Source organism: Mixophyes fleayi, chromosome 1 (genome assembly GCF_038048845.1).
Source record: "Mixophyes fleayi isolate aMixFle1 chromosome 1, aMixFle1.hap1, whole genome shotgun sequence".
NCBI lineage: Eukaryota > Metazoa > Chordata > Amphibia > Anura > Limnodynastidae > Mixophyes > Mixophyes fleayi.
Genome location: NC_134402.1, coordinates 313,455,234 through 313,483,211, shown reverse-complemented (window position 1 = coordinate 313,483,211; position 27,978 = coordinate 313,455,234). Strand labels below are relative to the sequence as shown.

The window sequence follows — 27,978 nt, the reverse complement described above, 5'->3', positions numbered from 1 at the left end:
GATTGTAGAAGGGGAGGGGTCTGCCGGCAGTACTAAAGTTTAACTAGTTAGGTGCCAACTCCCAAGCTCCCCTCCACAACCCATGGTAAGCAGTGTCCCCCAGACCGGATGAAAGAGAAATTAGATATTCAGATGTACCTCTGAAATTGTGCTTGCATGATACCTTACATAGACAATGATTTCTCCTACTATACAGAATGACAACATAATTCCATTATGCAAAAAAAATAAAGTTGCTAGTCTGTTTGTTTTTTAAATGTATTTTATTTTATATGCATTCGCAAAAAGGAATACCATAAAATTACTATTTACAATTCATGAACCAAATTTCTTTGTACAAAGAGACAAAAAAAGCTCCAATGTAATTTAAACAAACCAGTCCTCATATGCATTGGATCCTAATCGTTTAAGCAAAGGTGTTCACATATTCGGATTTGAAATAACTCCATCTGGATACTGTTGCTTAAATCGTGCCACCACATCTGGATCTAATAAATGGATCCCATCTAGTTGATTTCCTAATGTGATCCTAGAGACAAATGGTTGAGAGATATATGGCTTTAGAATATGTGCAATGTCTTCTTGAAACATATTTAAAATATGAAAAAAAGTATTATATTTGTTTTACTGCTAAATCTTATAAGTCAATCAGAATGTAAAATAGAAATTATAACAAATCAAAATACATGTATTTCTCCATCTGCATATAGTCCACAAACATATTCTTGTCCATTGTCCTGTTTCCTATCTCATATAACCTACTCCTTCAGATTCTCTGCAGAGGTGGATACAGAACCTTGTGACTATGATTTACTCAGTCTGCCTCAGCTGTTACCTGAAATCTTCACTCTGTCCACAAATGCATGTTCAGTGGAAAACTGAAAGCTTTCTAAGTATAGGATGTTACCACTCCAGTCCACCTGTCCTGGTTATGGCATTGTTGCAAGCAGGAAGGGCTGAATAGCAGATACCCTGGTTTGTCAGCAAGCGAAGATACTGTGAATTCCTTACCAGGAGTCTAGCAGCTGAGAGCACATTGCTTATGAAGGTTGTCACCATCATAGAAGTTAACATTGCATGACTATGCAGGTGCAACCTTCATTGAGGTCCTGCCCGTGGGAGATAGACAACCACTAGGAGACCTGCAAGCATCATGTCCCTCCAGCAATGTGTCTTGTCTTCCACAGCTGTTTAGCAAGGGACAGATCAGTACCAGTTGCCTAACCTATATTCTTGCTCATCATGGACCAACTCAATTTCAAGGAAGTGACTTGTTCTTTCCCTAGTAGGCTAATGGGTGGCAAGTTGGTGTTCAGACTAGAAGGCAGCTTAGCCTGTGCTCCAACGCTCAGTAACCAATGCCTAAGATAAGGGGGATAAAATGCCAAACTAAACTGCCTCACAATCTAAGGCAGCAAACCCACGGGCAAAAGACATCTCAAGGTAATGTTATAGCCCAAGTGGGCCTGATCCTTAAATACAGTCTAAAAATCTCAAAACAAATTCACAGGCTGCATGGGAAAAATGTATCAAATACCATAGACTTTAATCACAATCCTGTGATATTTTGTTAATATATACTTTTCTTGTGGTGGTTGTTTCACAGAATATAGTTTATGTAAACATATTGTAAAATATAATTAGTGATTGTTTGAAAAACTTTAAATGGTGTGTTAAAAGATTTTAACAGTCCTTCATGTGCAATACAATATAGCTTCTACTATGAAGAAAAATCCCAATCGTTTGCCCCAGTGATTGTTATTCTTATCTCCAATGGCTTATTTTTCCAGTTTTCTTAGGTTAATAATTAAATTATAATTAATAGCAGTATATTAAAAATGTTAAACCAATTAAAATCATTTAAGCTCTAGTACAGCAATACAATCAAACTTTCTGTTCAGCTGCCGATATGATCACCGATTTAGTAAAGGACACCTTCAATCTTTTCCATTCACTAAAACTTATATCCTTAATAAACCAATACTTGTAGCTCCAACAGTAAAAGTTGTTACATTGGTTCTTCTATACACTTCAGTATGGCTAGTCCATACTGAAAGATCCTGCTAACTGCTGGTCTTACATTTATTCTAACCTCTTTTTCTGGAGGTTATGTTGGGCCACGGATTTCAATCTCAATCGGTTTTCTCATTACATCTCATCTGTGCTGCTATGTTATCCTGCCACCACACTCTTGCTGTTGAGCTCATATTAACAATAAATTACGATCTGCGGCTCAAGCTTTCAGCTTAATACTTTGCATGATTAACCATTAGGACCATTCAGACCTCTTACTGGTCAGAGGTCTGGGATATTTTTCTAATGTCTTCTTAGTGTCCAAGAGAGACAGTACAATCTGCCCCATTTTGGATCCAACAGCCCTATTTCTTCCATAGGAGCAAATAAAGATGCATTCTCGCTACGCAATAACGGAAATTCTTAGTACCTTCCGATATCAAGGATACATACCCCAGGAGAACCAGTTCCAATTCTTTTGAAGTACTCCCCTCTTTGAACCTATCAAACTCCATGGGTCTTCACCAAAATAATTGGAAACATGGAAGCTAGATATTTCTAGTCGGCCAACTATACCCTCTAAATTCATATTTGAATTATAAAGAGGCCCAGATTGTCTCTGTTCCTGTTGACCTACCTATGATTTCAGGGTCTCCTTTTTAACACTGTGCAATAGAGGGTACTACTTCCCCAGGAGTAGCTTCACTCTGTCCAGGGGCTAATCTCTCCTAAACTGAAAAGCCATGACTAGCAGGAATTATGAGAAGTAATAGATCATAGTCTACTTATGGAATTGCTTCCAAAGGGTACAGTTCACCTCCCTCCCCTGAACTTACCTTTCAATCCTTTATGTGATGGATGTATCCATTATGTCTGATGGCAGGGAGACTCTCTACAGTCACCGCAGATGCTAACCTTCAGAGTGAGGGCAGTGTACCATCACCACTAAATCCAAATAACATTGTTTTTCCTACAGATGTTTGACGATCACTCACAAGACCAGATCCTAGAACTTACACGTATATCTCACTGATGAGCTGGCTGGCAGTCAGTGGTTTAACCCCCCCACCACCCCAACAGAACTTAAAATAAGCCATCCATGATTCTCATAAGCAAGGGCATCCCAGACTATTTTACAGGAAATGCCTTCCACTTCCCCATATACCACATGGTTTAAAAGACATATTGTGTAGTGAGAGGAAAGTAGGTACATGTTGGAGATTATTTGACTCTTGAGTCAGGTGTGGCTTTCTGCACTGGTTTAGTTAGCACCAGTTAGCTCTCATTCCATAGGTAAAGTGCTTCTTGTAAGGGTCATGCCTCTTTCCCTCTCCAGTTAATCTGTGAAAAATTAACCTTGTTCTGAAGGTTCAACGTTGCACCAACTTTGAACCCCTCCAGAAGATACTCTTATAAAGGAAGGGGGATTGATTACAATGAATATTAAAAATTGAAAACACTGCTTAAAAGCCAATTACATCTATAGAACTAACATTTCATTAAAATGTATTATGGAGGTCTACTCTGCGCTTCCAGGGTTCCATTATAATATCCGTCCTCCATAAGAGGCCCAATTTCCCAGGCAAAACACAATATTGGCTTTGCCTCCTGCTACCATTATCCAAAGTCAGCCAATATTTATCATGTTGGGCCCACTGTCTGAACAAATTAAAGCATCAAGGAAGAGAGGCAACACAGAAACTGTGGCCATTGCCTATCCATAAACACAGCCCTCTGTTTTGGGGTATAGTAGTGGAACCCAGCAGTACATAACTTGGAGGGTAGAATAAGTGGTGGGGGGGGGCGGGGTCGTCTTTTCTAAACTTTTGCTCTAAAAAGAAGATATTCACTCGGCGAATTTTCATTTTTATGGGAAGCACTAACCAGTTTGGCTGCACATTATGGGGACGCCCAAAAAGCTCAATCTTGCGGGTGCCAGGTGAGAGACGTTCAATCATCCCATAAATCTCATCAGGTTTGTGACTTGTGGAACGGACCTAGAAGGATGAAAACATAGTTCCTTTCAAAAAGCCTAATGGATTTTAATATTCATCAAATTACATCTCCACAGGATTATGACCATTACGACCAACATTCTCAACTCCAACACAACCACTCTACTAGTAAATTTACAAGGATGGCATTTGTATTCTAAAATACTTAAGGACAGTTATGTGGAACTAGACAATTATTATTTAAAAGAATATTTTAAACTGAAAGCAAAATACTTACCTCAGCCACAATAACATCACAGTCCAGACCCCGATTAAAGCCCTGAGGGTTTCCTTTAACACCAACCTACAAAATAAACAATGACCTCTGAGTGATCCTACTTAGCGATCTTGTTACACCAGAGGAAATATAAGAGCAGGAAGAAGATGGATGAAACACAGTGACAATGATTACCAGGCAGTGCTCTTTCCCATGATTAAGCCAATGACCAGTACGTCCAGTACGTATAATTCGTTGTAATTGGTTTGTTTTCACCCAAATAATTTCATCCACTCGTTCATATCTGGATATAAATAATATAGGAACAAATTAGTGAGGAATTACAGGCCAGATCTGGGTTAATGGAAAGAAAGATAGAATGTACTCACCCCCATAGCTTCAAGCATTCCCGGCCCAATTCCATGGCCCTGTAACCAGAGATATTGAAACATGAGATGATATTCTCAGGTCTTGACAAAGGGATGGGAGATATTTATATACTTAAGTGAATTCTGCGGAGATATGATAATGAAGAGATTTTGTGCATGACCACCATCCAATTATATCGTAACAGAACAGCGCAGATCTGGATAATAGTTTCTGTTTAGACCAGGGTTTCCCAAACCCAGTCCTCAGGGCTCCCCTAACAGTGCAGTTTTTTCCATATCTCCTTGCTGGAGCACAGGTGTGTTCATTACTGACTGACACATTGTAACAGATCCACAGGTGGTCCTAATTATGTCACATATGATCCGAAAAACCTGCACTGTTGGGGAGCCCTGAGGACTGGGTTTGGGAAACCCTGGTTTAGACAACAAATGTATACCTGTTTAACTCTAGAATAAAATCAGATCTTCCAAACATGTGTGGATTAAAATGTGTCAAAACTATAACGTTTAGTTAGATAGATGTACAAATACAGAAAATTCAACAATAAGGTTATATTTTCCAGGAGTGGTCACTCACTCCAAAAAGGAAAGAAAGTCTTCAAAAAGGGGCTTTGCCATGCATCAAGTTATCTAAAGAGATAATCCAAAAGTAGAATAAAGTTCTGTTGAAAAATGATATAGGACTGGAACTATAGTGGTTAAGGGCATGCTTGATGAGGAACTTGATTTGAAATCCAGTGTACGTTCTTTGTGACCTTGTACAGTCATGGCCAAAAGTTTTGACAATGACACAAGTATTGGTTTTCACAAAGTTTGCTGCTTGTGTTTTTAGACCTTTTTGTCAGATGTTGCTATGGTATACTGAAGTAAATTTACAAGTATTTCATAAGTGTCAAAGGCCTTTATTGACAATTACATTAAGTTTATGCAAAGAGTCAACATTTGCAGTGTTGACCCTTCTTTTTGAAGACCTCTGACAGCATACCAGGGCGAATTGCAATCAACTTCTGGGCCACATACTGACTGATAGCCGCCCATTCTTGCCTAATCAATGCTTGGAGTTTGTCAGAATTTGTGGGTTTTTGTTTGTCCACCCGCCTCTTGAAGAATGACCACAAGTTCTCAATGGGATTAAGGTCTGGGGAGTTTTCTGGCCGTGGACCCAAAATTTCGATGTTTTGATCCCCGAGCCACTTAGTTATCACTTTTGCGTTATGGCAAGGTGCTCAATCATGCTGGAAAAGAGGATTTATGTACTTACGTTAAATCCGTTTCTCTGATTCCGTGTGGGGGACACTGCTTACCATGGGTTGTGGAGGGAGCTTGGGGAGAAGGCAACCTAACTAGTTAACTTTTAGTGCTGCCGACAGACTCCTCCCCTCTACAATCCCCCTGCCTCTTCCTGTCAGTTAATTAAAAAGCCCAAGGAGAAAAAAGGGCAGTCATACAAGAGCACACAGAAGAAAAGCAGAAGGGAGGGATCGCAGTGTCCCCAGACGGAATCAGAGAAACGGATTTAACGTAAGTACATAAATCCTCTTTTCTCTTTCATCCAGTCTGGGGGACACTGCTTACCATGGGGACGTTCTAAAGCAGCCCCCTAAGGGTGGGACTACTCTGAAAATCCCGCTCGCAAAGCATTACGAGCGAAATTTGCATCCGCGGATGCAAATACATTAAACTGGTAAAATTTTGTAAAGGTGTAGACAGAGGACTAGGTCTCTCTGGCACCGGACGGTTAGCCTTATGTAAGCTTGACTAATAGTAGCTGTAATCCATCTTGCAATGGACTGTTCTGAGGCTGGCCAGCCTCTCTTATTAGCATCATAAAGAACAAACAGAGAATCAGTACGTCTAATCTGAGAAGTTCTTTTGACATAAATGCGGAGAGCCCTAACCACATCTAACTTTTCCATAGACTGTTGATCCGAATGGGAAGTAGATGAAAAGACCGGAACTACAATTTCTTGGTTCAGATGGAAAACCGAAACTACTTTAGGAACGAAAGAAGGGAGGGTTCTTAACACCGCTCTGTCCTCGTGGAAAACCAGATATGGTTCCCGACAAGACAGAGCTCCTAATTTTGAAAGCCTACGTGCAGATGCAATAGCCAAAAGAAAGAGGACCTTCCAGGTCAACCATTTCAAATCTGCCACAAGTAAAGGCTCAAAGGGAGGCCCTTTAAGCATATCCAGCACCAGATTGAGATCCCACGGTGCTGCAGGCGGAACATAGGGAGGCTGAATATGCAAGACTCTATAGAGGAAAGTCCTAATATCTGGCAAATCCGCTAATTTTAGGTGAAAAAAGACTGAAAGTGCCGATACCTGAACTTTTAGGGAACCTAAACGAAGCCCTGCTTCCAGGCCATCTGAAGAAAAGCCAATAAACTAGGGAGACGAAAAGAGGACGTGTGACATGTCCTATTTTCACACCATCTGATATAGGTTTTACAAATCCGGTGATAGATGCGAGCGGAGACTGACTTTCTGGCTCGCATCATAGTGTTCACCACACTGGAGGAAACAACCTCTAGCCCTCCAGAGACTGGCTTCAACAGCCATGCCGTTAAACTGAGATGAGGTAAATTCTGGTGATAGAAGGGACCTTGCAGAAGGAGGTCGACTCGAGATGGAAGACGAAACCCCGGTCCTTCTGCCACAGAGAGTATGTCCGCATACCAGACTCAGCACGGCCATGAGGGAGCTATCAGAATTACTGGCAGACCTCCTTGTTTTACTCGTCTGAGCACACGAGGAAGCATGGGAATCTGAGGGAACAGGTATCCCAACCTGAAGTCCCATGACATCGTCATTACGTCCACTGCCACCGCTAAGGGGTCCCTTGCGCGAAATGTGTGAACCTTTCTGTTGTGTGTGGAGGCCATAAGATCTATATCCGGAAGACCCCACCTCTGAGCCAGAGACTGGAACACTTCTGGATGGAGTGACCACTCTCCTGGCATCATCTGATTTCGACTTAAGTAGTCGGCCTTCCAATTTCTTATTCCTGGAATGAATACTGCAGATATTGCTAGAACATAAAGTTCTGCCCAAATCAAGATTTGAGTTGCAATCTTCATTGCAGCTACACTCCTGGTTCCTCCCTGTCTGTTGACATATGCCACAGCCATGGCATTGTTGGACTGACGGGGTGGTCCTGGAGGAGGGACTGGGCCCCCCCTGAAGGACTAAAAGAATAGCCTTCAATTCCAGCACGTTTATTGAAGGGTCGACTCCTGAACCGACCAAAAGCCCTGGAGCCGGAGATGTAGGATCACCGCCCCCAACCTTTCAGGCTGGCGTCTGTCGTAGCTATGATCCATGACCATGGAGCGAAGGACCTGCCCACCGTCATGAGATCCCGAATCAGCCACCACTGGAGTGATTGTCTCATCCTCGGGGATAGAGAGATCCTCTGGAGATCTAAGCGAAGGTGGGATCCTGACCATTTTGTCAACAGATTCCACTGGAAACAAGGAGAATGGGCTCGACCAAAGGGGATGGTCTCGAAGGAGGCCACCATCTTTCCCAACAGCCGCATGCACAAGTGCATTGAGGGGCTAGGGGAAGACAAGACCCGAGTTGTTATGCTCTGAATTGAAGCAACCTTCTCGACAGGCAGGAAAACCTTTTGCTGGCTGGTGTCCATGATGAGGCATAGGAAAACCATGCGTTGACACGGAACCATCTGGGATTTCCTTAAATTGATCAGCCATCCGTGGCCCTCGAGGACCACCAAGGTGAGGGACAAGTGATGACGTAAGCAATCCACTGAGGATTTGATAAGCAGATCGTCCAAATAAGGCACGACCTGAACTCCCTGAAGGTGAAGACATGCTGCCATAACTGACATGACCTTCGTGAAAACCCTCGGCGCTGTTGAGAGGCCGAAGGGGAGGGCCCGAAACGGATAGTGGAAGGATCCCACCGAGAATCTTAGGAGACTGATGGTGGATCCAAATGGGAATATGGAGGTATGCGTCTTTTATGTCTATGGACGCCATAGACCGATCCTTCTCTAAGCCGTATATCACCGACCTCAGAGATTCCATACGAAATTTGTCCACCTTTAAGTGCACATTGAGGCCCTTTAAATTTAGGATGGGGCGAAAGGAGCCGTCCGGCTTCTTGACGAGAAACAGGTTTGAATAAAACCCCTGCCCTTTCTGGTAATCTGGAACCCTCCAGATAACTTTTTGAAAAAGAAGAGAGGCGACCCAATCCTGTATAGCCTGCCTTCTTGATGGATCTCGGGGTAGCGTAGTTCGGAAGAAACGATGTGGAGCGGGGCCCAACAGGTCTATCCTGTACCCCCTGATATAATACCCCGAATCCAAGAATCTTGGGAGGACGCTGCCCACTGTTCCTGAAACAAAGACAGACGTCCCCCCATTGGCGCCCCCTGCAGAACAGAGTGGTCGTCATGACGCAGGCTTCTCCTGGGACATGGAGGCCTAGCGCCTAGCTGCAAACGAGGATCTCCCGCTGGCAGAGGAGCCTCGAGAATTGGGCTGTCTCTAAAGGACTGTCCTTTAGGAAAGGAGGTCCCCCGAAAAGGCTGACGAAAAAGAGCTGACCCGAGGGTTCCGGCTCCTGCTAGGGATACTGGCAGAGAAGACTTTTTTGATTCCGCATCTCCTTCCCATGATTTCAGCCATAACTTCTTCTTGCTGAGATAGATGCAGCCTGAATAGAAGAGGATACAGCCGCTATATACAGATCCGCCTTATACAGGTACCCCGATGCCTCCTTCAAATGCAAAGCCAGGGGAAGTAAATCAGAGTCCTGTAAGGCCTCTACCAGCTGGTCTGCCCATGCTTCCATGGCTCTAGCAACCCAAGCTGACGCAAATGTGGGCCTAGAGGAAGAACCCGCAGCCGCAAATATAGATTTTAGCTGGGATTCCACTCTGCGGTGATTGACATCCTGTAGGAATGCAGAACCTGGGGCTGGGAGTAAAGCATGCTTGGCCAATCGGGCTATAGGAATATCCACTTTTGGAATACTCTCCCAGCGAACGACATCTTCCTCCTGCAATGGGTACAGGGAAGAGAACCTTTGGGAACAGAGAACCTTTTCTCCGGCTGTTTCCAGGCTCCTTCTGCGATATCTCTAAGTTCTACAGAAGGGGAAAAACGGCTAGCCCTTATTTTGGCTTTCTTAAAAAGATTTCTGTCTCTGGGAGTCGGATCTTCCGGTTCTGGGAGATCAAACGCTTGTCTTACTGTTAAAACCAAATTGTTAATAAATTGGCGTTTAGAGCTTTCTTCCTGTCCCAACGGTAGAACCTGGTCAGGATCAGAATTAATCTGAAAACTCCTCAGAGTCTGAAAGGACCATAAGGGTATTATCAGATCTAGGCCGCTTCCTTCTAGCAGGCTGAATATTTGTGGATTCGAGTAACTGGTTCAGTTTATCCAAACCCTTTATAAAAGCTGCGGACCATGGCGGCTCTGTGGGAACAGGGGCTTGGTCCGTCTGTAATGAGGAAGGTCCTGGTATAGACGTTCTACTGGAACCAGAGGAAGCAGGGAGGCCCAATGGTGTGTGCAATAGGAGTAATAAACAATGGCGCTCACAACAGTATTGTATAGGTATATAAATACAAGTCCACATAAAACACCTCTTCCACGTATGGAGGCAGCCTTCCTTAGAAATGGTAGGCAAGTCCAAGATATTAAAGTGTATAAAGTGCAGGATATGGCGCAATCAGGTGCGTTAACAGGGGTATATAGCCCGAGTTCAGTGGATTAATAATGTAGTTCAAGACAGTTCAATGGTTCAATTGTCCTGGACGATCCTTAAGGACCACAGGTATAAGTCCAGTAGGTAGACATTAAAAGACAGAAAAAAACAGGTATGAGATCAGTGTGTTAGTGATAGCCCATCACCTAGATAAATAGACACCATAAGGAAAAAAGGTTGCTTATCTGCATATATCTTTTCCAGAAACTGGAACACAGCTATTACACGGCTGTTCTCTCAATGATATATAATCAGCATTCTCTCCAAGGAGGTAGTAGAGTCAGCAAAACTGCATGCCTGCTCACCAGCCATACAACAGCAGCATACTGTAAACACCATAACTCTCCTCCACAAAGTGGATAGGGAAAAAAGAATAATGCACTATATGGTGTAGTATTTCAAAGAAAACAGCATTTAATAGAACGTAACATATAAAATGCACACTCACATTGAGTAGTTATAACATAAGCTTGTCTGTAATTACGGTAACAGATATACCACGTCCTCGGGTACAACAGGAACCTCCCACAGTCTCCGCACAAGAAACACTAATAGTATGGTGATCCAGATGTGACCCAGGGGTGAATAAAATATCCTCTACGCGTTTCGTCCCAAGCAGGACTTCCTCAGGAGGTGCCTGCTCCCTCAGATCTGTTCTCTGTTCCCGGGCTTCTCCTTGGCGCCAGAAGACTGGGACAGACCATCTCTCTCTCAGGAAGGAGGGGGAGCTCTATGTGTTAACTCCCCCCCTTCAGTAGTGCTGCTTCTGCAGCGATTAAAAAATAAAAATAAATTTTCTGTAGCAGAGTAATGGAGACCTCCGCAGCGGATAATACCTGATGCCCCCTCCTATGCATGAGGGGGGATCCAGGTATAGCCCCCTTCTTCCTAGGATCTCCTTCCCGAAATCTAAAATGGCCACCGTCAACTGACATATCCGATAACCGGCACTCTATGCCTGCAATGGCAGCGCCGGTTATCGGGGAGGCTCAGGAGTGACAGCGGTCCGTGAGACCGCTTGTCACTCTCAATTTTAGACACCCTTTCCTCCATCTCCTTTCCTGTCCCTGTCAGTGAGAACCGCTGGCTCTCATCTGACAGGGGAGCATCTGCGCTGCTGTGCTGTGAGTGTGTCCTCTATATTAGAACACACTCCAGCCTGCTACTGGGGAAAAATGAAGTAAAAATTAAAAGAATAAAATAAAAGTAATAAAATTACACTAAGCACTAAAAACACTGCCCAACTCCATCTGCACCTGAAAAAAAACTGACAGGAAGAGGAAGAGGCAGGGGGATTGTAGAGGGGAGGGGTCTGTCGGCAGCACTAAAAGTTAACTAGTTAGGTGCCAACTCCCCAAGCTCCCTCCACAACCCATGGTAAGCAGTGTCCCCCAGACTGGATGAAAGAGAAAACACATTGTTCATCACCAAACTGTTCTTGGATGGTTGGGAGAAGATGCTCTTGGAGGATGTTTTGGTACCATTCTTTATTTGTGGCTGTGTTCTTAGGCAAAATTGTGAGCAAGCTGACTCCCTTGGCTGAGAAGCAACCCCACACATTAATGGTCTCAGGATGCTTTTAGGACTGATGGTAGCGCTCACCTTTCCTTCTCCAGACAAGCGTTTTTCCAAATGCCCCCAACAATCTGAAAGGAGATTCATCAGATAAAATGACTTTACCCCAGTCCTCAGCAATCCAATCCCTGTACCTTTTGCAGAACAACATCTACCCCTGATGTTTTTCCTGGAGAGAAGTGGCTTCTTTGCTGGCCTTCTTGACACCAGGCCACCCTCCAAAAGTCTTCGCCTCACTGTGCATGCGCAGATGTACTCACACCTGCCTACTATCATGCCTGAGCAAGCTCTGCACTGGTGGGCCCTGATCCAGCAGCTGAATCAACTTTAGGACACTGTCCTGCTGCTTGCTGGACAAACATTCTTGGGCACCTTGAAGCCTTCTTCACGACTATTGAACCTCCCTCCTTAATGTTCTTGATGATCTGATAAATGGTTGATTTAGGTGCAGTCTTACTAGCAGCAATATCCTTGCCTGTGAAGCCCTTTTTGTGCAAAGCAATGATGACTGCATGTGTTTCCTTGCAGATAACCATGGTTTACAGAGGAACAACAATGATTTCAAGCATCATCCTCCTTTTAAAGCTTCAAGTCTGTTATTCTAACTCAATCAGCATGACAGAGTGATCTCCAGTCTTGTCCTCGTCAACACTCTCACCTGTGTTAATGAGAGAATCACTGACCTGATGTCAGCTGGTCCTTTCGTGGCAGGGCTGAAATGTAGTGGAAGTGTTTTTGGGATAAAGTTCATTGTCATGGCAAAGAGGGACTTTGAAATGAATTGCAATTCATCTGATCACTCTTCATGACATTCTGGAGTATGTGCAAATTCTCAGAACTTTTGGCCATGACTGTACATGCCATTTTGTCTCCCTTTGTCATGGGTACCAAAAGATTGTAGACTGTATTGGTCATAGAAACTGTGCTCGATCTTTCTTTTTTGTACAACACTGCTTAGTATTCTATGCTCTGTTAAAAAAAAATTATCAAATAAAATTTACTTTCTGTATAAATTAGGAACATTGGGGATTTATTCATGATAACTGTTGCACAGCAGATAGTGAATAAATGGTGCTGTATACCAGACACCAATCAGAAGTTTGAACTAGAAAAACACCCGATTGGATATTTTCCTACACATCTACTTGTGTAACAGTTTCATAAATTTTGTCCTCCATAATATTTTTGGGGGAAAAAAAACATTCCACCCGATCAAGCCTTAGATGCCACCTTAAGCAGTATAGCATATGAGTACACAGTGGAAATATCATGGCTTGGGTCTGCTTTTGCAATCTGTGCCCCCAAACAGCTCATAATAAATTGAGGGAACAATGTATTCTGAATGCGCTAGTAAATTCTACAGAAGAATGTCAGTGTATCTGTCTGTGATGTGGTGTATGGAGCACAATAAAGATCCGAAAAACACAAACAGAATGTGAACAGATTACTAAAAGACAGTTCAAACATCTCAATAAATTGAAGCATTCTTGTAGAGAAGAATATGCCAAGTTATGCCACTAGATACGAAAATACAAAGGTTCTCATACTTGTCCCAATAAAGACAATGAATACTTGATTCAAGATATTAAAGAGTTACTGTGTGCTTCAATTGTTCAATCAATTTCTCTTCATGTAGCAACAAGAACACCACCAAATCATATTTTTGGTGAAAGGTAGCACAGGAATACATATAATGTAATTTCAGCAATTCAAGCAAGAGTTCACTAAACAAATTACTTGCTCAATGTTACCTTAACAAAGCTTATTGTGTTTGCTCAAAAGCAGTGCCTTATTCTTGTTTTGCATCAATTACTGTTATGCAAATATATTTTTTCAATGTATGGACAGTCCTAACTTTTGATTATCTATACTGGCATTTACCTTCCAGTGACCCAAAGGAAGAGGAATCCATCATCTTGCAATACTGGGATCTGCAGTTTCCTCATTTCATCATCAGTCAATGTCCCATATGGCAGTTCCATGTGAATATCCCATGGTGGGTCAGCCATTACTACTGAGAACTTGCCCAAGATGCTCACGTCCAAGTATCGAATGTCACAACGGATCCACTGCAGCAAAACAGAGCCAAAAGTCAAAAACCAAAAAACCATAAAAATGAAACCAAGCTACTGCAAGATTATATGGCGGCCTCAATTTCTCTTAAAAGAGAGCTCCATATTGTCACAACAGCCCCTAACTAGTAGAATCACAAGGACCTCCTGCCCAAATAGTCCATGATTGTGAGACACCCTTCTCCCTTTAACAAAAAGGTTTTTTTTTAGAAGACTCAGGGCACTAAATGGTTATCACTGTAGCTAAATGGTCAGCTTCTGTGGCTCTTCCAATCAGATGCATTGACAAACTTTCAACCCAAAATTGAAATGTTTGTCACAGAGGTGAAAGACAAGCATCTCCCACTCCGTTGGAGTCTTTGATACAGGACCCCAGTGGTACACCTAGTTGGGGAGAAGAATGGCTATTTTGAAACTTTTGGATGACATTTATGAAAACTGTTCCACAGGTAACTATAGAAAAGGTGCCGTAACCCTTAGTGACCAATTAGATGTTTTGTTTAATCTTCTAAACTTTAGTAGAAACTGATGACACTCATAGTTCTATTTTTGGTACAGTCAGAGCTTGTTTCTCAGATCAACGAGGTGGAGTAAAAGTAGCATATACAGACTGTATTGACTGGAATACAGTATTGAGCTACAGAAACCCCACTATATTTCCATACTCTGAGCTATTGGGTATAGGGCTCATTTCACTGATCCTCATTTATACACTAATAACCAGTGGGTATTACCAATTGTAGAATCATTTTAGATTCCCCTACTCTAATATAGCATGTATTCCATACGTGCATTACAGTGCATTGTATACATATGTCAAGAAGGTCATTTGGAAATTACCTGATCAAACTATAACTTAAAAGCTGCTTGAGCTTCTGAAGTATTTTCACACTGTCAGTATAAAGAGATCCATGTCACTTACTTAATCCTTCCAAAAACCTTCTAGCCAACCTCCCCAAATAGCACAGTTTTAGTCTGTACAATTTAAATGAGGCATCTCCAAGCAAGGCTACTTTTATTTCCCCAGAGGCGGTAATGTCTTTGTAAACTGGAATGTACTGTAACCCATAATGCCTTTCTTACCTGTGGGGGGAAGAGACGTCCTACACTTGGGTCTCCCACTCCTTTAGCCAGAGGCATATCTTGGCTGGGGGTAGATTCAGATCCCACTGCTGTTCCTCCGGATTCCACCCATGCATCAATCTCATAATGAACATATTTACAAGTGTCCATGTGGAAACATGTATTAAGAAAGGAGCAGTCACCGAGAGACTCGTCAGTGTGCAGGTTAATGATGCGCCTGTCAAGAAATACATTGTCAAAGCCACTTAAATACTGGGGAGCACCACAGAGTGGTTGTAGTATGCAAATGAGAATGAGGCAAGATATGCAGTCAGATTCAAGCAGTGTAAAAAGAATATGTCTTGCTACTTTTTTTGTAGACTAACAAAAAGGTAATTTCAAAATGTCCTTTCTGCTTTAGCAAAGGATCCCTATGTCTTTTCTCCTAAATTACCTGCGTACTATGTGGGAATGAGAAGTCCAATAGGAGATATCACATATGTATTGTAAACGGTCATAACTGTCGATCACTAGAAATGACAGTAAAACTAATATGCTGAAAGCATTAAAATTATTAAAATATTCTGTAAGAGAACAGTTGATGCAACTTTGTACCAGATGAATGAATACAAACATATTATGCAAGTAGTTTAAAGAATGTTCATAGCCATGCAAAATGACAAAACTATTTGATAAAATTTGCTAAATATTACCTAAAGTGCAGTCTCTGACAAGGGGTGTCGGCTCCTGCCCCCCTCATACATTCTTCTTTCGTCCCATAGTCACAAAATTCCTGGACCTGAGCCCTCCCACGGGAACGGAACTTCTCTACAATGGACTGTTCCTTGGCTGTGCTGGTATTTAGAAGCTCTAGGATCTCCTGACTTACCTAATATACCGCAATGTGAAGAATATCAAAATACAAGAAAAGGATGAAACTTAATAATATTCAATTTGTGACGTGTTGTTGCCATTGTCTAAGCCCTATGTTTTACAAAATAAATTTGGTTAATTAATAAACTAAACTCTGATGTTCAGGTAAATACAGAGCTTGAAGAAAATGTATAAATAGCCATAATAATAGTACTTGATTTAAGAAAGCTGCACTGTTCCCCATGGAATAAAAAGTTTGGATTATTAAAGTGTTTTCAATCTCTCTTAGTTAAAAAAAAAAAAAAAAAATGCTCACCTTCTTGGTTTGTTGCTCTTTGGTGGATTGTTGACTTAGCAAGCTCTCTATCTCCAGGTCCACATGGGATGCATGTTTACGTGCCTTTTTTTGGGGTTCCAATACTTTTTTCTCACCTGAAGTACCTGCAGTAGAGGCAGCTAAAGAGGAAGCTGAGGAATCACTCTCCTGAATTCTTCTCTTCTTGGTTCCCGATGCAGAGGTTGGAACTTTTCTTTCATTTACTGCTACCATCATAGCTGAGAGCTTGGAATGGTCAGCAAAAGTTACTATAGTCGGTCGGTCATCGTCTTCATGTTCCCAACCCTTCACCTCAATTAGCTCTTGTGCAGCAAATTTCTGTAAAAGGCTTTCAACAGCCTGGCGTGAAACAGGAAAATCTGGCTACAAAGGAAAAGAAAATTGTTTGAGACACATTGTTCTCATGAATTGGCAAGACTCTTTAGTACGATTAATGTAGAATGTAAACCAACACTCTCATCAACTACAATTTATTAATATAATATATATAATAAGGTTTATATAGGGCCAGTGCTTTACAGAGAATAGTTAATTTTAGATCATATCTTCTCATTCAAAATGATATCCCAGTACACTTGTGTAAATTCAAAAATGGCAATGAATGAGGACAGACAGATTTCAACTGAATAACACACTGATAAATTTTAGAAGTATCCCTGCAGCATTGTTTTGGGAAATAGATGAAATAGTGGGTTGTAAAGATGTTTACAGTATAATGACATTCTCCATATAGTGTGAAAATGCAAATCAATATCTATAAATGATAGAGAAAAATTGAAGCAACATGAAGGAGTTTAATAATGGCATACATAATCTGCAGTGGTCAAACACAAGACAACACAGCCCATGGATTCCAGATACATGCAACCTGGTGTATTTTTGCTAAATGTTATTACAATGATCATCAGGAACAGCCCCTTCCTATGCAAAAAGTGTAGAACAACCCCAGCATAGATAAAGCAATTCTCACCGCAGTAATAGCCTGTTGGATGGACACAGAGTCTGCTGGTAAAACAAGGGACAGGTCTGACAGATGATGGAGAAGTTTATTTTCCAGTTCGGGGTCTGGGGTCACTTCTGTAGGACCACTGGCTCCTTTTGAGGATTGTGAAGTACCTGAAGGGCCAGGGCTGTCACTACGGAAAGTTGGAGCCAGCCCAGCATCTGGGTTCTGGAGATCTGAAGAAGTCACAAATGAATGAAAGCGTCTGACGGGATGCACACTGCCATACCAGGGATAGTAAACACAGGAAGAGCTAGGTATCAGCGGGGCACTTACCCAGGACAAGCTGAGACGTGACATCCTTCCTCCTCCGCTGCAGCCTCTCCCGCAGATAATCCAGCTGCTTCTTGTGAGCCTGGATGGAGCTCCATGTGTCGGACATCGCGCTGCCAGACCAGGGCCAGAGGTCCGCTCCTGATCCCGCGTTACACACACCTCCACGGTGTACTATTAGCTCTATGCTGCCACAAGACTGCAGAGCACCGGATGTGTACAGTGTGTGCCGGAAGCGAGGGAGAGAGTAACCAACAAACTCTTCCCAGCTTCCCGCCAGTACGAGACAGATGTGATTTAGTGCTATGAGGGTGTGCACGGGTGGAGAAAGTGGGGAGGGATAAATAAACACTTCCGGTCTTTTAAGGCAATAATGCCGTAATTCACTACAGTGCTGCAGACATTTGTTATTCTGCACCAGACAGTCCACGTGTTGTTACTACTGAGACATACAAACGTTTAGTCAGATTCCATCCACACTGTAAGGTGTAGGAGCGATCATTCCTCTGCACATTGTTTTGTCACACAAATAAGGTCACATGATTTTGTTGGTACATTATTTCTTTTTATTGAATGGTTTACGTAAATGCTCGCTAAAATAATTTTGTATTTGTTAAATATGAGGGCTCTATACTTGAAATTCAGGTATACGCAATCCCATATTCAACTAGAAGCTGATCTGAAGAAACATCTCTTATTGAATAGGGGTGTAGGTATGCTCTGCATGTACAGAATTTGCCATATTGGGATAGATACAACAGTTTATGATATATACAATACATGTGTGTAATATGAAGGCACAGAAAAAAAGTATTCAGTTGTCATCTGTTAATAATTTAATCATTAAGAAAAAGATATTGAACAGAAAACCGTTTTTTTTTATTTTTCATCACATTTATCAAGATGTTCCCAATGCATACTGTATATAAAGTGACTTTTTTACAGTAATTGCAAGCACATATTCTGGTATGCCTACCTGTCCGTCATCACTATCACTCCACACTTACACCTGCCCTGTAGCTAGTGCAAGTGATACAGATGAAAATCAGGTGCTTGAGATGTCAAGAGCTTGAATCGGACGGATGTGTTTGCACTCATCCTTGGCACGCCCTTAATGTACATTGACTACATGCATACACACCTTCCGGATGTACTTGCATTAACTGATTCACTGGCATAAAGTTTTTTTTCTGGGCATGCACAGTGCTATTTACACAAAATACTGCACAAATTGGCATTTACGTTCTTTAATGAATCAGGCCCTTTAGATTAATGCAAATCCGATCCTGCTTACAGACTTTATATCAAGGAAACAGGACAAAAATACTGTCACACTAATTGTATTTTTTGACATTTTTTTATATTTTTTAAGAGTTGAATTCCCTTCAATTCTAAGTTTCTAATCATAATTGTATTGCTTGTTTCAAATAATTATTATTTACACCTGCAATACCTAGGCTTTATTTTGACATCGCTGTTATTAATATAATAAATTCTATTTTATTATTGTTCATTTGATATATTATTATGTATATTTATTCAATATTCACTTTGGATTCACTCGAACAATTTATCACATGATTTACATATATTTACACGGACAGATAGAGATCGATTTTGAAATAGTCTAAACTAGCAATACTAGTAAATTCCAAACCAAGGGGTTGGGGGAATTAATAAATTCAGATTAATATGTCTGATTCCAGAGTGAAATTAATATGAAATATCTAGGGGTTAAAATAATAACTAACCCAAGTTGACTATACTATCTATCAAAGAGAAATGGATTACTCTCCATTTGTGAATATATCTATGTTTATATATAATGAAAATTAATTTCCTTGAGATGGTTTCAAATGACACCTCATACTTATTCTGAGATGGGCTTCAAATACTTCATGCATTACTTTGAAATGTAAAACTGAGCTGACACTTTCAATTAGGTCTTAATGTGTGAGATCGATATTTGACCAATAGGAAACATCAAGAGGTGGGATTAAGATTCTACTCGCCCCGAATTGAAAGATTATACTGTCAATCAATAGGGAATAGATTGCCCGTTATTGGCTGATACTGCTAACGTCATGCTGGAGGCGCAGCATTTAGAGTATTCAAGAAATGTCAATACAGTGTCTCGGCTTGCCACTGACTAAGCAGACCTTAGCGAAATGCATGTCGGCATTCTCGCTGTCTGCACCATTATCTCAAAAATAATAGGCAGCTCTTGTACTTCAGACCACAGAAGCTCCAATAAATCCACAGTTAGTTTGGAGCCAATGCTAGGTAGAGAGCAATACACTCCCCATATATTTAAAACATGACTGAAGCTTTATAAACAATCCCTACACTGCGCACAGACAGCTTAAGGGATCAACATCCTATCTGAATATAGCTGCTTCTTAAGAAAGGGCATATTACAAGATATATCCTGAATGAAGCCTGCTATTAGTTTAAGAGACAGAAGCATATAAATGATGATGATAATTGTCTATAGCTATTTCATCATCATCATCATCATTTATTTATATAGCGCCACTAATTCCGCAGCGCTGTACAGAGAACTCATTCACATCAGTCCTTGCCCCAGTGGAGCTTACAGTCTAAATTCCCTACTATAGACACACACTCACACACAGACAAACAGAGAGGGAGAGACTCATATAGAGGTTATGGGGTTTATGGAATCCTAATATAGGTCCACTAAGAATTAATGCTATTTTGGTATTACTGAGCATAAATCCTTCAGATTATACAGGAGATTTATGTGGTGCAGACAGCAGTTTTAATTCACTTATTTTTGCACCTGCACTGTGTTCTATATTTCACTAATTTTATCATTGGATTTTATTTATATTCAAACAAGGTTAAGTTTTATTTAAGATACTCCCCCCAACTTAATATTACTGAATTATAGAGTTGATGCACCTTGATCAGCAAACATTTTTTTCTTCTCCTCTATCAGACTTTACATCAAGTAACAATATCTTACTTTTTTAATACTTCCTGGGGATATATAGTACTCAAGGATTCAATATTATTGTTACCTACAAACCAGACACTTTTTCACACATTATAAATCTCTTGCTGAGGACAGATCTCTCGTGTATGCTGAGATACTGCTCTGATGCTTCTTACCCACAACATCTGATTACATTATTATATTCAGACTTTTATTTTACAATCATGGAGTGTAGACAATCATACATTTCATGATGGCAATTGAAATTTGACTTTCCCTGATCGATAATACCTGGGAAGCATTGTGGGGGGATACAGCAGGTCTTTCATTTGTGTTATTACAAAAGAGTGAGCATAAAAGTTTTTGTACCAATAGTATTTTACCCCTTCTAGACTGGCCAAAATGTCCCACTCTTTCTCATGTGTGGAGATCTTGCCCTGTTGTTGAGGCATTATGGGAGATGGTTGCACATGTCCTATCAAGTATATTCAAAATAAGAGTGACACTGCAACCAAAAACATTCCTCCTGGGCATGAAGTTAAGATCCCTTGCTCTCCCTAAGTCCAGCATACGGACAGGTCACATATTCACCACTGCTAGAACTTATTACAGAAATGCCACACAACCAGGGTTGGGTGATTTGTATAGGAGTAATTCCAAGTGATGGAGTCAATCAGAAATTAAATGACTGTGAGTGGCTTCTTTGATCAGAGTTTCATTCCTTTGAGAACACTGGCATATAGTGTGGTATCTTATCTGGCTTGACATCTAAGGTTCATAATTTTCTTCTCTTCACCTTTACCTAGTGTGGATGTCATTTATGTAACTTTGCACATTGTATTTTATGCATATGTATCATTTGCAGTATTTGTATACTTCTCTTCATAAATGTTCAGATATATGTTTTACCTGTTATTAAAAAAACAATATGTCAGGCGCCGTGCCAGCACTGTCAGGAAGTGCTGGGGATGGGTGCCTTCCTGTTCTGCGCCTTCTCGTCCAGTTGCTAGGCAACGGGATGCGTCTATACTCGGCAGTCGCTGGTGCATGCTCAAAGTCGTGGCATCCTCGTTGCTAGGCAATGGGACGCTCGGCTCTGCTTCCTGTCGTTGGTCAACTGATTCTGACCGCTGATCCCGCTGCCACCAATGAGAAACCATGATTCACTATTTAAAGGAGGCTCTAGCACCAGAAGGGTGCCAGAGTATCAAGGTCCTCCTTTGCTCCAGCACCTATATCTGCATTCCTGCATTCAGACTGTTCCTTTTGGCTTTTGACCCGGCTTTCCTGACTCTGCCCTTGGAATCTCCCCCTGTTATAGTTTGGATCTCCTGGTTTGACTTCGGCTTTCCCTGACTCCGTCTCTGTCTGCTTCATTGGCTCTCATCTTCCTGCACTGTTCAGATCCAAATTGTACGACCTCTCTTTCCTCTCCGTCTCTCTGGTGGCTACCTGGGAGGGCTGCGACCTGCATGCCTCTGCTGCAAATTCCATACCGCCTTGCGGGGGTCCCTGGTGAAGACCAGGGGCATGTTTAGACTCTGTGCCTTCTGGAGTAGCAGCGCCAATACCAGAAGGTGGGTCTATTCTCATGGCAACGTGGCACAATAAAGTGTGTATAAAAAACAGTACAATGGTTAGTCTTAGGCAGCAATGGTGGGCACATAATTGTATGGATGTAGGCATAATATTGAAATAATGGGCACTGGATTGCAAGCTCTATAATCCAGACTAGAATATAATATTATGTAAGAAAGGTCAGCTGAATTATCCAGCAGACAGTAAACAAGAAAAGTGGTGACCATAATTTGCAATTCATCTTATTATTCAGGGAATATAAATAGAAAAAACTAGGAGGAACACTAAAGGCAAACTAACAGCTTTGTAATGATTTATAGAATGACCCTTTGAGTAAAATCTGTGACTCGGACATTGATTATGACTGTTTACTTGGATTAACTACACGTCACAATGCATAGGTAGAAAGGAATTAGGAAGTCTATGACCTCCAGCCTTTCAAAGTTCAAAATGGACATAAATGAGGGCAGTAGGGTTAGCACAGAAAACCGTGAACTAACTAGTTTTGTGTTTTTGTGCTTTTCATTTGCAATCATATTGTATTCTGTTTAAGATATTGTGTCATTTAACTCCTGGGGGTAAATTTATCAAGCTGCGGGTTTGAAAAAGTGGAGATGTTGCCTATAGCAACCAATCAGATTCTAGTTATCAGTTATTTAGTACATTCTACAAAATGACAGCTAGAATCTGATTGGTTACATCTCCAATTTTTCTAACCCACATCTTAATAAATTTACCCCCTGACCTACATTTGCAGTAAAACAGTAAAAAAGGGATCTTGGTATCTTTTATGTTAAGATCATAGTGTTTCCTTCAGTGGCTTTGCAGTAACAATTTATTTACCATAAGACTGAAAGCAACCTAAAGTATTTCTGCCGACTTGTTATGAGAATAGCAATTGTGATGTAAATTTAGTGTAGCACTGGGGTTATAAAGTGAAAGGTCGCAAAATGAAAGGAAAATAATAGTTCAATGAGGGGTCTTATTGAGTGTAGGAGTCAAGAAAATGATAGTTTCTAGCAGAATTATTATGGTAGAGGTCAGTAAAAGACAGAAAAGCTTGACCACGTATGTGACAAATAAAGACAACAAATCAATGATTACAAAGAGAGTTTGCCACACAGGGAGGATATTTTAAATTCCAGAGGTTACTTTGTTCCTTTATAAAATAAGAAAAAGGTTTTTAGCTTTCATTTACTTGTATTTTTATCTCATGTTTGCCACTTTCAGAATACATGACACAGAATGAATAACTATCATAATGCTGACATGTTGCTTCTCTTAATTTGTAAAGCTATTTTTTGAATGTGTTAATGCATTTTATCTGGTGCAGAATTATAAGAAATTTGAGGCAAATGGTAAACGGGTTTATCTTAGAAGTCATTACAATTTGGCAACAACATGTTTAGGAGCTACATAATATTGCTTCATATGCTCATCTCTTATATCCTTTATAACTCTTTAGTGAAGTCCCACGTTAAAGTAGGCATTATTTGCAAGGAATAATTTTTTTAATAGCCCATGATGTTAATCTCATCATGTTTGTGAAAGTTTTGTAACAATTTTTTAATAATAGTGGTACGTGCTACAGTAACATTTTACCACACATTTTAGCACCACCTGCAATTCACCAAATACAGAAAAAGACGTCTTGCCCACGTATTACACAGTTGTTAGATTTTCCTATTAGTCTTTCATTGCTCAGTGGCACATCAGGTTTTTTGTTTTTTTTTAAAGACATTGTGAACCATATAAACCTACTTACTGGAAAAGTGGTAGTTCAATGCGTTCACTGAAGGCTCAGGTTACCTACCGCCAAGATCAGACCACACACTGTCCTTTTGTGAGCTAATCCTTGGATGATGCAGGTGCCACAAATTGATACTGATTTTAAAATCGGGAGAGTTAGGAGGTATGCTGCATTGTTATGGTGTGCTGACAGTTCACCAGGAAACATGGTTTCAATTGTGGTTATGTCTCTGGCAGGCACACATGATTATTAGCCATGTTAACCATGTGCAACAGGCAATGATGACACTGAAACTACGTTCCCCTGCATTGCTGCAACTCACACAGGATGTTGACTCCTAGACCGCCAGGCAGCAAGTTTGCTTATAACAGGGAAGGAGTACTAACATACAATATGATAACTGAAGTATAATTGGGTACAGCAATTATAATATTGGTCACTACTAGTGTAATTGGTTACTGGCTGTGTAATATGGGTCAATACTGGTGTAATATGGGACTTATTTACACTTCTTGTTTGATATAAGGCACTAATGGTAAAATATTGGACACTTCTGATATGATATAGGGAACTGCTGGTGTAGCATTGGGCACCGCTGGTGGGATATTGAGCCTTGCTGGTACAATATTGGACGCTGATGGTATATGAAACAATATTACTTTATTTGGACACTGCTGTTATATGATGGACCACTGCTGGCATCATATGAGGTATTGCATATATGATATGGACTACTGCTTATATGATGCAGTGCAATGGTTTTATAATATGGGGACATTATTATAATTTATTTTTACACATTAACATATCACTGAGCAATTAGAGAGTGTTTATTCAGTTACATCAGTCCCAGCCCTAGTGGAGCTTACAACCTAATTCCCTACCACATGCACATAAACACACACTAGAGTCAACTTATTCTGAAGCCAATTAACCAAGTCTTTTTTTTTGACTGTTAGAAGAACCTGAAGCACCCATAGGAAACTTATGTGACAATGGAGAGAACATGCAGACTTCACATAGATAGCACCCAAGTTGGAATCAAATCCAAGACCCCAGCTCTTCGAGGTTTGCTGGTATACTATGAAAACAATACGGGTACAATGCTGTTATATAATATGAGTGCACTGCATTTGTCTGTAGAAATAGTATATCATGCAGCCTGATTCAAAGGCTTAAGGCAGGGCAACACTTATGTTTATTTTAAGTGAGTTTTCCCACCACAGATAACTTTAATACAGTGATGCCTTCAATGGCGGACCCCAACTTCTTTCTGCTTTATTGTCTTGTGTGTTATAGCTTGTAACACTTGTTTAAAATACTTTTGATATGCTATTACAAATAGGTATCTCTTTCTTTGATTAAATGTATTGTTTTAACTTATTACTGAGATTAGGAGTAATGTGCAGCCCATTTGAAGGTTAGAGGGACGCCCATGTGGCCCCTGAAGTTTGTCTGGTTGCCTGTCACTGCTTTAAGTGATTTGCATGCACATAACTTTGCACAAAGCTCCTGCAACTGTAACTAAATACTTTGCTTTACCTTCCTGATTTGTTCCGTGTTTTTTAGGCATGTCTTTATATCAGGCATAAGTTGCTTATTTGTGCAGCCATTGAATACCACGCAAGGGTGGTCCCTGGAACCATTGCAAGGAGCACAAGAGGGCTCTGGAACTCAGGCATATAGAATCCCCACTGTTAATCATCATACTTAAAGTAACCCCTTCTCCCATAGGGGCCTATTTATCAATCTTCTTTTTCATTAAAATCCCCCAAAAACGGCATATTTAAGGATCCTGTCAATTTATTACTAGGGCATAGCAGCAAATATCACTGCGCGTGTGTAGAGGGATCACCCCCCCCCCTCTCACATGCTCTCTGAAGTGAACTGTACATTGCAGAAATGTTTTTGGACGGAGCATGCGCACATCTACTGTCAGCGCTGATCTGCATTGCATAACTGTTCGGGAGTGAAGACACTGAGAAAAAGATAAAGTTGTAAGTTTGCAGGAACAGCAGTTTATCATGACTGCTGTTCAAAAAAGCAGAATTTTAATAAATAGTCACAATCCTTAATTCCCTATCATTGCTATAAGGAATTAAAATGTGTTTAAAATGCTGTGTTTGATAAATACACCCCATAACCTGAATTGTGCATTATCACCACTGGGACTCCCTTACTCTGCGCTGTTGGGACCCTTGCTGAAAATTGAGGAGAATGCAATTTTCAAATAACCTGCAACAGAGCATTTGTCTGTCTCTTGTCATGTCATCATGAAGACTGATGACGCTGACGTTCAAAGTCCCAGCAACAACAGTAATTATACGACTTTAAAAAGTTAATTGCTTCGGTAGCCTGAAGCTCCGGAAAGAAGTGGCGCCCACTGGGCCATGTGCCCAATTTTGTCACGGACTCCAACAGCACAGAGGAAGGAAATTTCCAAAGTGGAACCTTAACAGTTCATAGGGTTGTGATATCGTTTAAAACTAAAGAGTAAATTGCACTGCAGTGCCCTTCAATAGAATGGAAGTCTTTCATGCAAAGACAAAATGCTGGGCCCATTATCAGTTCCTTTTCATAGAGAGCCTTAGCGTAAAACATTTCCTACAACTTTTACATGTTCCATCACAATAGAGCAGAATACACTTCTGTCAGGAGGACACCAGTCAACCTAACACTAACTAAACACAATTCTTCTGTATCGACACCGGCCACAATCTTTGCACTGTACAAATGCAAAATTCAGGTTTATATACAGCAAACCCCTCCCATTAGTCCCTGTCCATCACCTGTGTGTGTTCAGCCTCGGAGTTCCACTGGGCAAGGACTTAACTCTGTATGCAAGCCACTCCCAAAATATTGGCACCTTTGAAAATTCTTGACATGAGATAATATTTTGATATCCACACATGTATTTCTATGATTTGCAGCAGAATAAAACTCAAAAAGATGAAAATTAGCTAAGTTGTTAATCATTGCACACAGAAATCCTTAGCCTGGACACAATTATTGTCACCTTTTATAAGTAATTAGAAATAATAAGATTTAATTCAGGTAATTTTCCTTTGGATCTAAATTCACCTGTGTGATGCCTGCAGTATAAAAATCAGTTGTTAAACAAGCTTGAATAGAGAAAAAGACTAATTTTGCTGTTTATGTGTCGCTGTGTTTACTACAGTGAACATGGAAAAATTAAAGAAAGCAGGAAATTTGTGTGAGGAGGTCAGACAGAAGATTGTAGTCAAGCATGGAGTCTGTCAAGGCTACAAAGCAATTTCCTACATGTTCCCATTTCCACTGTAAAAATGTTATAAGGAAGTTTAAGGCCCATGGCACTGTGGCCAACCATCCTAGACCTGGCTGCAACAGAAAACCTGATAAAAGATTATAGTGCATGATTGTTCGAACAGTGGAGGAAGCACAAGGTACGACAGTTTCAACTTGCACAATCTGTTGCCAACATAAAGAGAGGGGTCTATATGGTAGGAAGGACCCACTGCTAAGAAAGCCCAACTGGAGTTTGTCAAAACACACATGAACAAGAAAAATTTCTTCTGGGAGAAAGTTCTGTGGGCAGATGAGACCAATTTTGATAAAGCACATTATTCTTATCTCCAGATTCCTCTTGGTGGCCCTGTGTCCAGCTCTAAAACCCATAGAACACCTGTGGAGAGATCTGAAAACAGCAGTTGGGAGAGAGAATCCTTCAGATCTGTGATAACTGGACCAGTTTACATAAGAACAGTGTACCAAACATCCAATACAGGGGTGCAGGAAGTTCACCCATGGCTATAGGAAGCAGTTAATTGCAGTTATTATGTCCAATGGCTGTGAAACGAAATATTAATTCTAGGGTGTCAGTAAGTTTGTCAGTGCCATTTCTTTTAATTTTCTAATTTAAAACGATATACAGTATTAAATTCAGAAAAACAAAGTAAAGGTTCTGTAATATTAATAGAGAATGAATTGTGTATACCAAATACTGTTGTTTGTTGTTTGAATAAAGTGCAAGGTTGCTAATATATTTGATCACCACGGTATATAAATATACAGGAAGGTCTGGCCTACTTGGATACTGGGGAAATCTCGGATGGGCACTCAGACATGGTTTAACAGGCTGAATTAATATTGATCAT

The 27,978-nt window shown here is 40.8% G+C and overlaps 1 protein-coding gene and 1 long non-coding RNA gene across 3 annotated transcripts; one reads left to right on the top strand and one right to left on the bottom strand.

Annotated features, from left to right (window-relative positions):
- Window positions 1-244: 244 nt before the first annotated feature.
- METTL3 (methyltransferase 3, N6-adenosine-methyltransferase complex catalytic subunit) lies at window positions 245-17,807 on the bottom strand. The gene is made up of 11 exons (XM_075212139.1): window positions 17,559-17,807; window positions 17,250-17,458; window positions 16,259-16,642; window positions 15,783-15,958; window positions 15,091-15,307; window positions 13,817-14,004; window positions 4,614-4,652; window positions 4,420-4,528; window positions 4,246-4,311; window positions 3,898-4,010; window positions 245-529 (listed from the first exon to the last, which is right to left on the bottom strand). The coding sequence occupies exons 1-11, from the start codon at window positions 17,662-17,664 to the stop codon at window positions 421-423; spliced, it is 1,716 nt and encodes a 571-aa protein (XP_075068240.1). The 5' UTR covers window positions 17,665-17,807; the 3' UTR covers window positions 245-420.
- Window positions 17,772-27,864, top strand: LOC142158291 (uncharacterized). Of its 2 annotated transcripts, none has more exons than XR_012692749.1 (5): window positions 17,772-18,036; window positions 24,802-24,910; window positions 25,412-25,839; window positions 27,021-27,267; window positions 27,461-27,864. It is a non-coding gene; the product is annotated as an uncharacterized LOC142158291 (long non-coding RNA). The 2 variants fall into 2 exon arrangements; XR_012692750.1 differs by having other exon boundaries at window positions 24,802-24,940.
- The last annotated feature ends 114 nt before the right edge of the window (window positions 27,865-27,978 follow it).

Excerpts from the sequence above, each read along its gene's own strand:
- METTL3 (XM_075212139.1), bottom strand. The coding sequence starts at position 17,664 with ATGTCCGACACATGGAGCTCCATCCAGGCTCACAAGAAGCAGCTGGAT. Across the intron at positions 4,653-13,816 it reads TTCCTTTGGGTCACTGGAAG|GGCCATGGAATTGGGCCGGG; the intron begins GTAAATGCCAGT and ends CTCTGGTTACAG. Across the intron at positions 4,011-4,245 it reads GTGATGTTATTGTGGCTGAG|GTCCGTTCCACAAGTCACAA; the intron begins GTAAGTATTTTG and ends TCATCCTTCTAG.